General features: G+C 35.4%; 1 protein-coding gene across 1 annotated transcript in view; it reads left to right on the top strand.

Annotated features, from left to right (window-relative positions):
* The window catches only part of LOC125651956 (autophagy-related protein 2 homolog B-like), a 107416-nt gene that overhangs the window by 2268 nt on the left and 85886 nt on the right, over window positions 1-19262 (top strand). Inside the window, exons 2-9 of the mRNA XM_056164563.1 lie at window positions 657-825; window positions 2358-2516; window positions 4054-4156; window positions 6008-6197; window positions 8765-8929; window positions 9741-9837; window positions 11307-11483; window positions 16179-16286. Coding sequence (XP_056020538.1) covers window positions 657-825; window positions 2358-2516; window positions 4054-4156; window positions 6008-6197; window positions 8765-8929; window positions 9741-9837; window positions 11307-11483; window positions 16179-16286 — 1168 coding nt within the window. The remainder of the gene's footprint in view (window positions 1-656; window positions 826-2357; window positions 2517-4053; window positions 4157-6007; window positions 6198-8764; window positions 8930-9740; window positions 9838-11306; window positions 11484-16178; window positions 16287-19262) is intronic.

Here is a 19262-nt window from a genome sequence, read left to right as displayed (position 1 = left end):
GCAACTAGTATATATCATCTACATAACTAGTCTACAGTATGCACTCTACATAGCATTATAGCCCATAGGAGCTATATCAATTTCTATTGAATTATTCTTGTCCAAGATAATTTAAAAATTAGAAGATAATCCAAAAATGCAAGAGATCACAACTGACAAAATGATTAATAATGATGACTTTCTGTACTCTCTCAAGCAATACCAAACATTCCTTCATTACAAAAGAGCTGGTATCATTGAAATTGCATCTTTCAATTTATATCTATATTGTAATTTCTCATGTACATCATTATGTGGACTTTATCTTGTACTTTAAAGGAGAAAGCTTCTATAGGCGCTGTCTGCTGCCTAATCCTTATTATGTTATTCATAACAAAATACTGTTTAAATCGAAATTGCAGTTGACTTGCTCATTCTGTTATGTGTGAAATACAGCACATTTTATTATCCAATATGGGTTGTCCTTATGATATGAAGTATGTTGTGATATCAGAAATATATTGCTAACTGAAGACAAGTACATAGTGGGGATTATAAAGCAGACTTGGTGCATGGGGAAATTTCCCACCCCCCTGGGTCTTAGGGACAACACAGGTCTCTGATAGGAGGTCTTAATAAGAAGAACTGTTTGATTTAAATGTGATTATAATTTAAAGGCTTTGAATGATGCTTTGGAAACCAGTAATGTGCCTCTGGAGATCATTGATGGGTTCATTAATCAAATATCTGTGTCAGTGCCTTGGACCAACCTCGTCCACAGTAGCACAGAGATGGAAATTCAGGGACTGGAGCTCACTATTCAGCCAAGACAGAGGAATCAAAATGGTGAGTAGGCCACTGTGTTACATATATCAAATACTGGTAAGTGGAATTTTGTTCATTTGATAAGAAAGGGTAGTATTTAAAATAGTGAAAGTTTCATAAAAATCCAGCCACACACATACTTTTTATGTAACCCTGCATATATACAAATATACACAAACAAATAGTAAAACCGAACCCGAAGTATGAACTCTTTGACAGAGTACATTGACTGAACAAAGTCAGAAAGCTGGTTCAGTGCAATATCATTCAGAAATATTACTGATATAATAGAGTTATGATTTGTGTGTACTATGCTAAAATAGTAGTCAGGGTTTGGCCCATGGTGCACGAGGCAAAGGCTGTCTATATTTTTTCAAAATGTACATCAATATTTACATTTCAGTGGAACAAAGGGTGATCACTTCGCGTGCATTTTCAGTGTTAAGTAATGCAGATACTTTTTTATATGTCAATTTGAATCTGGAAATATTAGGGTTGCATTGTATCTTCTGTTCTTTACACATTGTGCATCCAATTCACAATGGCAGCTTTTGCAGTAAAACGAATGAATGATTGAATAAAGTCTAAGAAAAGTAAGGAAAATGACAATAAATCAATACTGGCAGAAAATACTACTGAATTCTTATGAATAAAATGTAATACTACCAATAATCTAGTTTGTTGTAATATTGATGTGAAGAATTGCTGTGTAAAACACTAAATACCTTATAAAGTCTTCAAATAGAGATGTTAAGTATATGATAAAGTCTACTCATTTTGTAAATTGGCATTCTGCTAATCAAATATTCAGCAGATCTGATAATTTTTTCCTATAGGATTAAGTGGAACCCTCTGTATTTCAAATGCAGTATTGATTAGTTTGGTATTCTACTGGAGCATTACCATGAAAAATGGATAACTCATCATTTTTGTGTTATTCAAATCTCTAATATGTTTGTATTTGTTAGTGGTGAACTTTAGTTTATATGTAATTCATCCACGAATACAGGAGAGCTGTGATGGCATAATGAATAGCATATTCACTAATAGCAAGTGTGATGCCACGGGTTCAAATGTACAAAGGAACACATTATGTTTTTGAATACTGTAAATTCCTAAATATGCATTATGAATTTATTATTGCATAATTTTGCAAAAAGAATCACTTATGAAACAAAATTATTCGCTTTTATTTTTATATTGCTAAAATACATATAAAAACTCCTGATCAACAAAACGGTTGCGAATTTATGTTCTCACAATTTGACATGTATGACTCATTTCACAAAGACAAAAAGAAATAGAGTGATAGCTAGTGCACATTTATGAATAACCTTTCACTATGCAAAATTCGTAGAGTATTGAATGTATAGGGACAAGCTACCAGGAAGCCTAGTAATATTCAATGAAGCATCTTAATTGTTGGCATCTGGTAAACAAACCCAGACTATGTGTTTTCAAAGCATTTCACTATCTCAAAAAGTACCAATTTATCAACTACAACACAAATTAAGTTAATACATGTTAATAACCATTTTCAAAATATATTACAGTGGGAGGATTGGAGACCATGTTTAACAGTATGTGTAGTATGACCAACAGTTTACAGATCGCTGAAGATTGTCTGAAGAGTACGTCCGATGGCGACCAGGGTCAGGACCTGGGCACACCATTTGAGGGTGTACAGAAGTTTGCCCAGACTATTGACTCTGGTAATGTATATAGTTAGACAGTTAGATACTGGTATGTGTGAAAAAGGTGAAAATGATAAACAGTCAGTCTCATAAGGACTGCAAAAAATACAAAATCAACAATAAGGCAAACATGGACCCTTGGAAACACCAGAAGTGGGATCAGGTGCCTCTTCTGTTGATGGGTCACACCTGCTGTGAGCCCTATATCTTGATTATGTAAATAGAGTAATCTATATTCAAAATCATTATGTGAAGAACGGCCTAATAGTATTGTTATGAAACATGTCAGATAGTGTTTGATTTAATGATAGGTTTTATAGCAAATAAGATCATTATAATAACCACAGAATATTTGAAATACTGACTTGAAACAAGACTGTTGAAACCCCTGTAACATCCAACTTATTAGTCTGTAGCCTACCTCAGTGAAAAAATTTATCATATGCAGAGCATGGTCTCGCATATCGAATAAGTCAGGAAATACAAGTGAAAATGGATTATTGCTACATAAATATGGGAAGTTGGTAATGGAGAAGCTGAAATCCTTTTTCTTGTAAAGTTGAGTTGTTAGTTTGTTGTTAAAGTCTATGTTCAGTAAAACCAGGGATTTACTAGCCTAATTTAGGAAATGCCATGTTTCTTGAATTTGGAAAATTCTTTGACAATTTAATTACATGGGGACAAAATAACAAAGAAATTATACATAATGTTTTAAATTCATGTCAATTTTTATAGCATTGCCATAAATACATAATATTATAAGCCTGAAATAAAAACAAAATAACCCAATTAATAGTTTCATATTTTATTTTGGGAGTTTTTACAAGCAAATTGGGGAAAAAATGAGCTAATTTCATATTGGGAATGGGGCCTTATATAGGCCCCTGAGATGGTACTGATAATCCCTGAAAACATCCAATATGAAACAGATGTGGAGGACTCTGTGGTGTCTTTTATTTTGAGTTCACTTGAATATATATTGAATTGACATTTGAATGAAAATAAATATTGTTAATAGATCAAGTTATCAATGTATCTAAATGTCTAGTTGAAAGCCTACCTCTTCTCAAGTAGAAGTTTTTGAATAAATTCTACCTCATTAGAATTCAAAAACAGGTCAGCTGATAAAGGAGCACAATAATTCTAACAGAATGGTGTCTAATCCTGTATGTGTGCTTATTTTAGCAGGATTCAAAATTTTAAACATTGGTGCTGAATTTATGGCTGTGCCAAAGTATGGAATTCTCTGCTTATCTATTATCATACTAGACAGAAACAATGGTTGATACCTTGGTACTACATTAGCTTTGACGGTGATTAATTTTAGATATCCTTGTACACTAAATAAGGTACCCATACACTAACAGAATGATTACTTTCAAGGCTTTTCCTCTAAACTGAACTAAATGGACATGTGCCATACATGCATACTATTAATACCAAGTTCATCTTTTAGATAGAATTGATAAAAATAGATAATAGATATGAAAGAGTCATGATTAACTATTCTTGATATGATATTGTATCCAATGTTTGAAATCTTGTTTGTTTACAGTTTTATGCAGAGTAAAGGTGACATTAGTTGACACAGTTATTAGAGTGGAACACCTGTCCAACACAACAGAGAAAGGTGTGGCATTGGAAATCAAAATTAAAAGGTACATATAAATTGTACTTCAATTTTGGCAACCATCATCTCCCTCAATAATGACAAGAAAAACGATTTTCATTGCTGATACTTAAACCAACACCAAATGATCTGACTGTAGACAATGTTTGTAGCTCTGTAATGTATGGATTTACAGCCATGTTAGATAAGGTGAGAACATGTGATGGAACAGCACCGACAGGTTTGATTGATGGAAAAGTCCCAAGTTAGCTTCTTTTGGGTTCATGTGATAATTCACTGAAAAGTATTTTGGAAAATTTGCAATGAGCTTTTATTTTTGTTTATATTTTTAGCCGAGTTGCAACGAAGTTGAACTCGGCTATTGGTTTGGTGATGTGGGCGGGCGGTTGGGCGTCAACAATTGGTTTCCGGATGATAACTCGAAAAGTTTACAATCTAATCAAATGAAACTTTGATATATTGTTGGGTACCAGGTAAGGAAGACCCCTATTGATTTTGGAGAAAAAAGGTCAAAGGTCAAGGTCACAGTGACCGAATATAAAATGAAAATTTCAGAAATAATTGGTTTCCGGATGATAACTCAGAAAGTTGAAATCCGAATCAAATGATACTTGAAGATATTGTTATGTACCAGGTAAGGAAGACCCCTATTGACTTTGGAGAAAATAGGTCAAAGGTCAAGGTCACAGTGACTGAAAATAGATTTAAAATTCCAAAAGGATTTTGGTTTCCGGAGGATAACTTGAAAATTTTTAATTTGAATCAAATGAAACTTGGATATATTGTTGGATACCAGCAAAGCAAGGCCCCTATTGATTTTGGAGAACAAAGGTCAAGGTCACAGTGACCGAATATAGATTGAAAACTTCAGACAAATATGGTTTCTGGACAGTAACTCGAAAAGTTTAAAACTGAAATTAGTTCTTCACAATTATAAATATACCACGTCATTCCTGGCTTTACAATGTGTCCCATGCAACTCGGCTCATGCACCCCTGGGTGCATATACTGATTTTTAACTTTAAAACAACAAACAAATATTTCAGATAAAGGAAACTGCTTAGATTGTGATTTGGCATTGTGCCAAGTACTGCCAATTGCTTCACACATCAGTGATATATGAAATTGAAGGAAGAAATGACTATTGAATATTATCATAGTGATGTCAGTTTCCCAAAATGACAATTACTTGTCATATTTCTACTAGATTGATTTGACATATACAGTCAATCTCTCTATTTAAAGGAGCATGGACACAATTTGAGCTGAACATTTTCAAATTTTATTTTTCCATTTCTAATGTTTAGAATGCTTAACTACGATATTTCTAATGGGCAGCAACAATTTGAATATCAGTTTTTGAGGTACATAGGAGATACAGAGCTCACAATTCTTTGTTATGTAAACAAATCATTAATCATTAAACAAGTCATTAATGTGATGATGCTACAACCAGATATTAACTTTATAGATATTTGTTAACTGTACTAAGTACATGTATTTAATGTACTAAGTATTGTATGTCTTAATAGGACTGGTCACAGTGGCTAGATTGCTAGCTTTGTGACTAGGAGGTTGTGTGTTCGAGCCCCGCTCCTACCTCTGCTGTTTCATACCTAAGGGGTAAAAATAAGTAGAGATTGCTCTTTCTCCAAGTGTTCAGCATTTAAAAGTTGCAGGTCTTTCTGATGAGACCTTAAAACCAAGGTCCCAAGGCAGGCACTGACATGATGAAGAACCTCATGGCTGTGGTACTTCACCTACAGCTGGTGACAACTTGTATGATTGAAAAAAAATTTGAAAGGATGTTAAAAAAGCAAACATGTATCACTAATGGCTTGCTGTTTTGAACTAAGCATGTATTTGTTCTTTACTTCAGAATTGAATATTTTGATGACCTAGCAAAAGAAGAGGGTAGCCCTGTAGATGATGCATCAAGAGTGACATGGGAACCGGCAGCCATAGCTCACAAAAATCTCCTGCTTGATGGCATTCAGATTTTATGTGATGAGTTTAGCCATCCCACCAAGCAGACCTCCAGAATGGAGTCCACCGGGTCCTCACCACAGGTTAGACTTGTGGATTAAGTTCTGATGGTGATGGTCCATGGATAATTGAAATCATAGGTGCTTGAGTCATGGATAATTGTAGATAAAGACTATATAGAGCTATTAAGGAAATTCGAACTATGATCGTGATATTTTTTCCTCTCCATGATATTGAGTTTTAGTTTTTCTAGTTTTTAGCTCACCTGAGTTGAAAGCTCAAGTGAGCTTTTCTGATGGCCTGTTGTCTGTCGTCTGTCCATCTGTCTGTAAACTTTTCCTCTCCAGAACCATTGGACCAATTTCAACCAAACTTGGCCAAAAGCATCCTTGAGTGACGGGCTTTCAAGTTTATCAAATGAAGGGCCATGTCCCTTTCAAAGGGGAGATAATCACAAAAATGCGAAAATAGGGTGGGGTCATTTAAAATTCTTCTTCTCAAGAACCACTGGGCCAGAAGAGCTGAAATTTACATGAAAGTTTCCTGACATAGTAAAGATTCAAATTTGTTCAAATCATGGCCCCCGGGGGTAGGATGGGGCCACAATAGGGGATAAAAGTTTTACATACAAATCTATAGAAAAAATCTTTAAAAATCTTCTTCTCAAGAACCACTGAGCCAGAAAAGCTGTGATTTACATGGAAGCTTCCTGACATAATGCAGATTCAAATTTGTTAAAAATCATGGCCCCCGGGGGTTGGATGTGGCCATAATAGGGGATAAAAGTTTTACATACAAATATATAGGGAAAATCTTTAAAAATTTTCTTATCAATAACCACCAATCCAGAAAAGCTGATATTTACTTGAAAGCTTTCTGACATAGTGCAGATTCAAGTTTGTTCAAATCATGCCCCCCGGGGGTAGGATGGGGCCAAAGGGGGGGAGGTCAAAGTTTTACATACAAATACATAGGAAAATCTTTAAAAATCTTCTTCTCAAGAACCACTGAGCCAGAAAAGCTGATATTTACATGAAAGCTTCCTAACATAGTGCAGATTTAAGTTTGTTCAAATCATGGCCCCCGGGGGTAGGATGGAGCCACAATAAGGGATCAAAGTTTTGCATACAAATATATAGGGAAAAATCTTTAAAAATCTTCTCAAGAACCACTGAGCCAGGAAAGCCGAAATTTACATGAAAGCTTCCTAACATAGTGCAGATTTAAGTTTGTTCAAATCATGGCCCCCGGGTGTAGGATGGGGTCACAAGGGGGGATCAGAGTTTTGCAAACAAATATATAGGGAAAATCTTTAAAAATCTTTATCTCAAGAACCACTGAGCCAGAGTTCATCAATGTTCATCAATGTATCATCACCTTGTACGTGCAATTTTTTTCTAATAAATACCGTATAATGTGTATTTTCTGCTGTTTTCCATTTTTTTCCAACCATAGAAAATACCCATTATATGGTACATCAACTTACTGAATCACAATTAAGGACATCAAGGTTTCACAAAAAACTCAAAACTGATGTGTTATGTTTTATGATGCAATAACGTGCATAATGTCTCAATTGCAGTATGCAACACAGATTCTTGCACAGAGGGCATGGAAATTTAAACCTTTGATAATAGTATACAGTTATTGACTGGGTCTGTTGACAATTTAACAGATGTTTTGTTTGACCCAAGAACAGGTGTGTTGCCCAAAGCCTTAGGCTGAAACAGCAAATCTGTTCGAGAGTCAAACAAAATAACTGTTGTCCAAGGACACATTCTGTAACTGTTTTGTTATACACGTTCATTTTTTAGGCAGATTTTACTAGATGCACATGGTTTTTTTATTGAACTTTTGATAGGACAGTGTGATTACATACAATTATCATTGAATCCACTAGTTTAAAAGAAAACATAGCCAGTATCCTAATTTTAATTAATTATATTTTTTGTGTTTCTGCTCTGTGTTTCATCTAATAAATTCTGTATTTGATCAGCAGTGAAATCAGTGAATCTCACCATTATGTAAACAAAGCAGCAGACTGAGAATCACATGACTTCTGTAGCCAATAGTAATAGGGCAGACTATTGGCCTGTCAACAGCCCAAGAGTGTGAGAGTTACTTGGTTTTACAGTTAATATGTTGGATCTGAATCGTACTAGTTTTATATAGGAAAAAATTGACGTGTATAACAATACTTACCATAGTGTTACCTGCACAAGCAACAGTCAACAATTTTTGATTTGATAATTGTCTTCACAGAGAGAACAGTGGTATGATTGAAATTGATACATTCGCCCTTATTGACACTCATTGGTAGTTGCTGCAGATGTAAATTTCAATCATTTTACACAGCAAGCAATTAAAATATATGAATGCTGAGAACAAACAACAACACTAAATCCAAATGGGCAGGTCGTACTGTATCACACCCAATGGAAGTGTTGCATGTAGTAGTGATATAGTTCTAGAGATCTCAGAATGTGGACATATTTACCGCGACTCTTGATTTTATTGACAGGAGTAGAGGTGCATGTAATATGTGTACCACAATGTTCATTTCTGAGATGGTGCTTTGTTTTATATTATATGAAAAAAGCAAACATGTGCAGTGACTTCATTTGATTAGTATTGATTCTCAATGTTCCAGATTTTCATGTCATCAACTAGCTCCCCACCATGTTTCCATGGCAACCAACAGGGGATGCCACCAGTTACCGAGGTTTTCTCAGACCCAGTACAGATTGCTGGCTTCACTGGAAGATCAAGTCTAAAGATGAAGATCAAACAGGAGGATGGAGTGCAGGGACCAAAGGTGCGGTGCTTTGATTAACTCTGAAGACTAGACAATTTTGTACACAAACTTTATTTGTATGTAAGAAATAATCACAATATTCATGAGGTGTAAATGTAGGCTCACATGCAGATACTAATGTAAGATAATAATAAGGATTTTTAGTGCACTGGAAATGTTGACTTTTTTTCAGATGAGGAAAATTCACCAATAATGAAAGCATCAAAATTTCATTGATTCAATGTAAAAAAAAAAAATTACAACTTCATCCATTAGGAAAAAAATTCTCTTATTTATGATACCCCAACTTCATTTTATGCCATGATGCACCTTTATGACACCAGTGCTATTATTCAAAAAAAGTTAAAGAAAAAAAAAATCAAAATCTAAGCATTAGAAATATGACAGAAGTAACAATCAACATGCAAAAATTTTAAATTATTGGAGGAAATTTGGTACATGTTAATTCTTACTGATTTTGCAGTATTAATTGGTTTTGCTTTGCTGAAAGACAGAACTATGTTCATACATGGATGTTAGTGTTTATACTGCAAATCAGGATAGAATTTGTGAAAAAGCACCAGTGTTCTTTGGTATGAAAAGATTGTTACCTTAAACTTTGATACAAAAACAAGAATGGCAACACCCACTTTTCTGTGTGTCAAAAGAGATATGACAAGAATCCATCCTTTTACTTCGGTGATCAGTAAGGTTCACTGATCTTTTGCTAAATTGAAATAGACAATTTCTTTGTATTAAGTTTATTTATTATGATTAAAATTATGTTTGCATGTGATTTCCAGAAAACTCAGCAATTAGAGAAATGTTTCAGGTTGAGATAGAATTAGATGTTGGAGGAGTCCATCTGCTATTGAGTCCAAGTCAATTCCACTCTGTTCTAGATCTGATTGATGGCTTTATCTCACCAAGTAATAATTTATCTTATATTTTTACATATCTTAATGCTGGACTTATTTTCATAAAAGTCAGTGAAATCAAAGATGTGAACTTTGTAAACTCAGGCATTTTGTTAAAAAAAACCTATTTTGTTGCCCCATCTCAGGATACGAAATGTTTTGTATGAGTATATTGATCCATTAATGCCCTTTTACCTTTAATCTATCATTAGAAAATTGGACTGGAGGTTAGGGCTTATATGAAATATTAATCAAATGCAAAAAATTGGCATATTGACTAATGTAGTTTGAAGGATTTAGGAATAATGATACACATTATGATGTCATAACACAGAAGCCCATAGGATTATGATGTCATAATGAGAGGATGGTATTTGACATGAATCCATCTGAATAATTATAGATCTTTCACCAAAATCAATGATTTTAAAATTTTAGAAAATTATAAAGCCAATTTATACCCTACCACTTTTGCAAATGTAATCTTACAAACATTGTCAGATACCCATGACTGATATCACATGGTTCTCTGTTTTAGACACAGATATCACATGGTTCTCTATTTGAGACACATATATCACATGGTTCTCTATTTGAGACACAGATATTGCATGGTTCTCTGTTTGAGACACAGGTATCACATGGTTCTCTGTATCAGACACAGATATCACATGGTTCTCTGTATCAGACACAGATATCACATGATCTCCGTATCAGACATAGATATCGCATGGTTCTCTGTTTCAGACACAGATATCGCATGGTTCTCTGTTTTAGACACAGATATCACATGGTTCTCTGTTTGAGACACAGATATCACATGGTTCTTTATTTGAGACACAGATATCACATGGTTCTCTATTTGAGATGCAGCTATTGCATGGTTTTCTGTTTGAGACACAGCTATCACATGGTTCTCTGCATCAGACACAGATATCACATGGTTCTCTGTATCAGACACAAATATCACATGGTTCTCTGTTTGAGACACAGATATCACATGGTTCTCTATTTGAGACACAGATATCACATGGTTCTCTATTTGAGACACAGATATCACATGGTTTTCTCTGTATCAGACACAAATATTACATGGTTCTCTGTTTCAGACACAGATATCGCACGGTTCTCTGTTTCAGACACAGATATCACATGGTTCTCTCCATCAGACACAGATATCACATGGTTCTCTGTATCAGACACAAATATCACATGGTTCTCTGTTTGAGACACAGATATCACATGGTTCTCTATTTGAGACACAGATATCACATGGTTCTCTGTATCAGACACAAATATTACATGGTTCTCTGTTTCAGACAGATATCGCACGGTTCTCTGTTTCAGACACAGATATCAAATGGTACTCCGTATCAGACACAGATATCACATATCACATGGTTCTCTGTATCAGACACAGATATTGCATATCATATGGTTCTCTGTTTCAGACACAGATATCACATAGTTCTCTGTTTCAGGCTCCTCTGATGGAAGAAGAACGCGAACCAGAAGTAAGAGTAAACCAATGAGTGAGGATGATTACAGGAAAGTGGAGACGGAGCTTCAGCGGCAGCTCCACTCAGACAGAATCCACTCCCACCACACAGACACAGTGATGACCACAGATCTCCATGATGTCATGACCCACTCCACAGGTAATTTCTTCACTTCAACAAGAGTTTCTTTTCCAGTACAGCATAATAAAAAATATATATAAACGTTAAAGTATGACAGAATGCAATAATTACATGTGAGGTAGGTCATGTAGGTCATCTGGAACTGCTAAAAATAAGCCAAATTTTCAAAAATCTTTTCTACTCTAGCACATCTTAAAGATAAAACGAATGCATAGTTAAAAAGGGCATAAAGCCCTCTACAAAAATTGTGTTTTCATGACCCCCAGGCCCTAGGGCAGGGGTTCTACGGTACCTTAAGGGCAAGGCCAAAATGGTCGAATAGTGAAAATATACTTATGAATGAAAGCAGGAAGCCCTCTACCAAAATTGTGCTTTTCATGACCTATAGGGTAGGGGATTTGTCTCGAGGGTGGGGCCAAAATCGTCAAATAGTGAAAATGTACTTAATCTTTGAAAATCTTCTCTATTACGGCACATCTTGAAGATAAACTGAATGCATGGTGAGGAAGTACAAGAAGATCTCCACCAAAATGTGCCTCAAGGGTGGGGCCATGATGGTTGAATAGTGAATTAATCTTAGAAAATATTATTAGGTCATTGTTGGTCTTCGTTCATCATTGTCCGTTAACAATTTTACATTGTTAGGTCACCTGAGTCACTTGAGTGACCTATTGTTTTTTGTCTTCATCCGTCGTCGTATGCACCGTGTGTCATACACCATGCATCGTCTGTTAACAAATTTACATTTGTAGCTTTTTCTTGAAAACTACAAGACCAATTCTCACCATTTTTGGTGTGAAGCTTTTTTAGCTCACCTGAGCTGAAAGCTAAAGTGAGCTTTTCTGATCGCTTTTTGTCCGTCGTCTGTCTGTCTGTCCGTCTGTCTGTTAAACTTTTCACATTTTCGACTTCTTCTCCAGAACCACTGGGCCAATTTCAACCAAACATGGCCAAAAGCGTCCTTGGGTGAAGGGCTTTCAAGTTTCTTCAAATGAAGGGCCATGTCCCTTTCAAAGGGGAGATAATCACAAAAATGCAAAAATAGGGTGGGGTCATTTAAAAATCTTCTTCTCAAGAACCACTGGGCCAGAAGAGCTGAAATTTACCTGAAAGCTTCCTGACATATTGCAGATTCGAGTTTGTTCAAATCATGGCCCCCGGTGGTAGGATGGGGCCACAAGGGGGATCAAAGTTTTACATACAAATATATAGGGAAAAACTTTAAAAATCTTCTTCTCAAGAACCACTGAGCCAGAAAAGCTGATATTTACATGAAAACTTTCTGACATTGTGCAGATTCAAGTTTGTTCAAATCATGGCCCCCGGGGATAAGATGGGGCCCCAAGGGGGGATCAAAGTTTTACACACAAATATATAGGGAAAAACTTTAAAAATCTTCTTCTCAAGAACCACTAAGCCAGAAAAGCTGAGATTTACATGAAAGTTTCCTGACATTATGCAGATTCAAGTTTGTTCAAATCATGGGCTTCGGGGGTTGGATGGGGTCACAATAGGGGATCAAAGTTTTACATACAAATATATAGGAAAAATCTTCTTTTCAAGAACCATTGAGCCAGAAAAGCTGATTTTTACATGAAAACTTTCTGACATAGTGCAGATTCAAGTTTGTTCAAATCATGGCCCCCGGAGGTAGGATGGGACCACAAGGGGGATCAAAGTTTTACATACAAATATATAGTTAAAATCTTTTTCTCAATAACCACTGAGTCAGAAAAGCTGATATTTACAAGAAAACTTTCTGACATAGTGCAGATTCAAGTTTGTTAAAATCATGGCCCCCGGGGGGTAGGATGGGGCCACAAGTGGGGGGGGGGGGGGGGGTTCAAAGTTTTACATACAAATAAAGGAAAAAGCTTTAAATATCTTCTTCTCAAGAACCATTGGGCCAAAGAAGTTGACATTTACATGAAAGCTTTCTGACATAGTGTAGATTCAAATTTGCAAAGGGTAGTTTGGGCCATAATAGGGACTAAGGTTTTACATGCAAATATATATGGAAAGTCTTCAGATATGGGCCAAGGTGACTCAGGTGAGCGATGTGGCCCATGGGCCTCTTGTTTAGGATAAGAAGAATGTGAAATCTGAAATTTATGATCTTAGCCCTTCCAGGATCTCATGGGTGGGGCCAAAATACTAAAAAATACCAAATTTTCAAAAATCTTCCCTCCTACTCCCACACTTACGAGGGAAAAACCGAATGCATGGTTACTATGTCCATGAAGCCCTCTACTCATGGCCCCTGGGTTACTCATGGCCCCTAGATCAGGGTTTCAGGCTCTTGGGCGGGGCCAATATGACGATATAGTGAACTTGTATTAACTCTTAGAAAATCTTCTTCTTTGCTCCCATATATATTTAGGAAAGACTAAATGCAGGGTTATGATGTCCATGAAGTTTTCTACTTAAATTGTAAAATTCATGGTCCCTGGGTCAGGGGTCTAGTCCCTAGGATGGAGCTAATATGGCCATATAGTGAAAATATATTAAACCTTGGAAAATCTTCTTTCTCTACTCTCATATATATTTGAGAAAAACTAAATACATGATTATGATGTCCATGAAGCTCTCTACCTTAATTGTGAAATTCATGGCTCCTGGATATGTCTCCTTGAGCAGGGCCAATATATATGGCCACATCATGAAAATGTATGAAAAATGTATTTTTTCTTCTCTACTTTCAGTCATGGAAGATAAACTATATGCATTATCATGATGTCTGTAATGTCCTCTTCTTAAATTGTAAATTACACAGCCCATAGGTCAGGGTTCAGGATTTTTTGGGGGGGAGGGGGAGAGAAGTTGAGGGTTGGGGAATGACAAAATGATTTATATGCTTCAAACTTCCATTTTTTCTTCTTTTGTAATTGAATAGGAATTTTATGCATATTTTGAAAGATTATAAACATGTGCACAAAAGACTCTATATTGAAGCTTAAATGCAAATTTACACCCTGTATGGGCTATGATACTCAGGTGACTGTTAAAAGTTGTATGGTCTGAATTTCGGTAAATATTTTCCAACATTTAAAAATGCTGTTAAATCATCACACATGCATAGTTATGAGGCTGTACAATATTTTCTACATTATTTCACCTGTTTTAACCAGAATTGTTTGATTTTAAATCGGAGTTTACAAACAACTGTCACTTGGTTATTTCTAATGCAAGAATCAAGTGACAGTCATGTGTCCAGTGCAGACTTTCAGAGGTCAGAGATCATTGGTGGTCTTTTCTGTGTAAAGCTGTGTATTTTATTAGTACTGTGCCTTAAGTTAAAGAGAAATGAAAATATCAAACACCTTTTAGTGACTCATTGTTTTACACTCTTTCAGACCTAAATTAAGACAGTTGTGTCTAAATTATATGCATCATGTTGGGATTCCCTTGATGTACGTTGGACTATTTATAGACGCCTAACAGACTTTATCAGCAGCAAATGTAATTTATGCGTACCCGCTATATTTACTTTTTAGCTCACCTGAGCATTTGGACTTTTCATCTCTAGATTTGTCTTGACCTTCGATCCCTTGATCACTCAAAGTTTTATCAAGGTCCCTTGAACTTCGCGTTATCAAAAGTCACGTGTAAACATCCTTCAATCCATTCTAGTATTTGTTACTGTAGAACATACTTGTAATTCTTTTGTAGTTAGATTTTTGTCTCTTCATCATAACAGATGATCAGGATCTGCACCTTGCATTTTTTTTATGCCCCCTTCAAAGAAGAGGGGCATATTGCTTTGCACCTGTTGGTCGGTCGGTATGTCAGTCGATTGGTCGGTAGACCTCATGTTGTCCGCTCAATATCATGAAAACCATGCACTTCATTGTAATGATATTTTTATGTGGATTGGTTACGAGTAGAAGAAGACCCCTATTGATTTTCAGGTCAAAAGGTCAAGGGTCAATCTACTCTGGACATAGGAAGATGCTGTCCGCTCAATATCTTAATAAACCTTTCCTTGACAGACATTAAACTTAGTACACTGATACTTTGTGAGGAGTAGATGACCCGTATTGATTTTGAGGTCACATGGTCAAAGGTCAAGGGTCAAACTGGACATAGGAATATACCGTCTGCTCAATATCTTGAGAACCCTTTGCTCGACAGACATCAAACTTGGTTCACTGGTACATCTTCAGGAGTAGATGACTGCTATTGATTTTGAGGTCAAAGGCCAAGGGTCAAACTGGACATAGAAAGATATTGTCTGCTCATTATCTTGAGAACCCTTTGCTTGACAGACATCAAACTTGGTACGCTGGTACATCTTAAGGAGTAGATTAACCATATTGATTTTGAGGTCACATGGTCAAAGGTCAAGGGTGAAACTGGACATAGTAATATATTATCTCCTATATCTTAAGAATCATTTACTTGATTGACACCAAACTTGGTACACTGGTATAGCATAATGAGTAGACCTATTGATTTTAGGTCACATGGTCAATCCATTCTTGACATAGGAAGATATTGTCCACTCAATATCTTGAATTGATTTGGCACTACTATCAATTAAATGATGCATGTGTATAACTCTTTTCAATTTTGTACCGTAGGGGGCATATATGTTTTACAAACATTTCTTGTTTATCTTTGGATAGACATGTATTGATGTTGTAAAAATCCTTTTGCACATGATAAAGAAACTAGAGAAATGTATCACTTTAAAATGAAACAATTTTCTTACAGGGGAGGAACAATACTTTTCTCTTGCCCCAGATCAACTGACAGATATGGAATCATCTATGAATAGTAACTTCAGCGTGGCATCAGGAAGATCCGGAAGCACTGTTACTAGTGAGAGATTAAGCCTTTCTTTAGTTTAATGTGTACAGTAGTACAATATTTTACTTCAATCTAGAATGTCGCTATCATTTTATAAAGTGTGTCACATGATTGTCTGCTATATCCTATAGATAGTCAGTAGCAAAAACATTGATAGCATTATGACAGACGACGCTGTTGAAATTTACAACAGATCTGTAAGAAGTCATCAGCGACAAACACACTTCATGAAGTATGCCGGCATGAAGCATCGCAGTTCATACCCTTGGGTATTTTCAAGAATTTAATTTATCTCTTAAATATATGTACCACACTATATCATGTATTACATCGATAGAAATCCCAAACGCCCATGTGCAAGTGAAGGGGGGGGGGGGGGGGGGGGGGGGGGGGGGTGTCGCTATAACATGGATCATAATTAGGATGTGATGTTTTACATGTTTCAAGGCCACTTTTTGTTTGCATTTTCAAAACCTTCTCTAGCTCATCTATCGTCTGTGTTGGTTTCTGATAACAACCACATTTTAATATTCTTCTCCGAATGGTTGCATGTGTAGTCAGTCATCGTACTTGGTGCATATGTTCCCCCTTTTTCTCGTAGACGTATGTTGATATTTTTTGAAGCAGTTCAAATTTTAATATGGCTCTCATGTATTTTGATTACTTGAGACAAAATTAACATCTGAAAAAATGTATCTGTATACAGATGATGATATATGTAAGTTCTCTGTAGAATATAACGTTGATAGATTGAACACCCCTACCCCAACATTAACACTCTCTCCTCGTGAATTACTAGTAGGATGCATGCAGGTTTCATCACTGTAGAATGTCCCTTTTTGATCCTTATTTGGACTGCTGGATCTAAATCAAAATTCCAAAACCATATTGCACATCTTTAAGATATTCCTAATTCTATGCAAAAAGGGATGGGTTTTTTTTGTGGCTACCTCATAAAATGTAATTGGAGTTCGACAAAAATCATACTTAAAAGGAATTGAAACTGCCTATGATATTTAACTGGTTTGACTTTTTTGGAACATAGATCAAATGCAACATTTAAAAATGTATTCTTACAAGTGTAACTTGTGCAACTTTCATCACTGTATGAGGTATAAATCCGCTAGCTAAAATTGAACTTGGTCACTCATTTGGAAAATATAGGTCAATTTCAACAGTGAAGCAAGTTTAATGTTATGTATACTTTCAGGTATAATTCTTGTAAGTTTCATCATTCTAAGACATGAAGGTATTTGCTACTTGGGATTGGTTCTGTCGTTATAGATTTTAACTTCGTCACCCATATGGAATATTTTAAAATTCAATTGCAGCATTGTAAACCATATTGCATATCTCCAAGCTAAACACAATCATTCTATCAATAAGCTAGGATCCTAAACCCTTAACTGTAGAATGAGTTTCAGTGATAAAAATTCATAAAAATGTCCCCCTACAGGGATTTTCCACCCAGTTGTAGAGGGCCGAAATTCGGCCCCATTCCCAATGCAAAATAGTAGTATTTTTTCCCAATTTGTCCACAAAATTTCTCAATTCATGTCAAATAAAAAATTGTCTTGTTTTGCAATATTGTCATAGGGAAAGTGGAATGATTCAATATAATTCAGCAGCACTACCATCATAGTTCATTTTATAAAACACTCCAGAAATATCGGCAACTGTTCGATAAATCCGAATTTCCTCCATTTTTTTCTTTGATTAATACGTGCTATATTGTTGCTTCACTTATTGTACCCACTTCCTTAACCTATCTGAGAGTTATTAGGTAAATATCATATATATATTTAGAATGTATTTTCAGTGTACTTTGTGTGAAAATAATTGTTTTAATCTTTGAAGCAGCACACTTCGTTTGGAGAGTCTAATCACCAGAAATTGTGATATTGTATGCTGCATTGTATAAAGCAGCATTAGTTCAAATTTAGCTTACTTTTATCATTAATATTAACATATGTACATTTAGAGATATATTTACTTTACAAAATGATTTTATTGGATATGAAAATATAACTTCCCAAGCCTGGTGCTTTTCCTACTGATTGAACAAGTATATTGGCATAGATAGTATCACAGAGAGTTTCATGATGAACTAAATCATGATTTGAAAAATAATTTATATATGGTTAGGCTGTTTATGTCAAATTTCAAAGCAATACAATATGTAATTGAAACTCCATGATTAAATCTAAATTTAATTCAACTGTAATTGAAAAAAAATCCATCCAGTATTCAAAAGTATAAATACACAATATTAATAGCCATGAATTGCAAGTAAAATGGGGAAAATGCTGTCTATTTTCTCTTCCTGACAATTTTGAAGAACCATCTGAGAACTAGAAGCTAGGGTCACTTGGAAATTTGAAAGCTGGTGTTCCGTCAGTCCATGCATCATTGAAAAATAGGTTTAAGTGTCATTTAATCCTGATTGCAATGAAAAACAGAATGTTATGATAAGAAAAACTTCTATGAATGAAGAGAAAATGTTCATCTTTTTATTGAAAAAAAAAGCGTATTTTAAGAAATATGTTGTAAAACTGTGAATTTCTAAAATTCCCAATTTGGACAAAATGGCGTTAAAATTCCCAATTCTAAAGGCCCAGGCCCCATTCCCAAAATGGTGTGGAAAATCCCTGGGCCCTATTTTACCCTTATTTGGACACCCTGTTGGAAAATATAGGTCAATTTCAGAACGTGAAGCAAGTTTAATGGTATGCATCCTTTCAGATATAGTTATTGTAAGCTTCATCATTCTAGATCATAGTTACTAGAGACTGAACTTGCCTTCAAAAATTAAAATTTTATCACTCAGACAGAAAATATAGATCAGTTGCAGAATCAGAAACTTTATTGCACATCTACAGGTTATATCCAAGTTATAATCCTAAATCCCCAACTGTAGAATCAATTCCAATGACAAGCATTTAGAAGAATGTGTCCCCTTTTGACCTTTATTTGCACCCCTGGACCTAA

This window comes from Ostrea edulis, chromosome 5, assembly GCF_947568905.1.
Source record: "Ostrea edulis chromosome 5, xbOstEdul1.1, whole genome shotgun sequence".
Taxonomy (NCBI): Eukaryota; Metazoa; Mollusca; class Bivalvia; order Ostreida; family Ostreidae; genus Ostrea; species Ostrea edulis.
The sequence above is the reverse complement of the archived record's forward strand: the minus strand, read 5'-3'. Positions and strand labels throughout refer to the sequence as shown.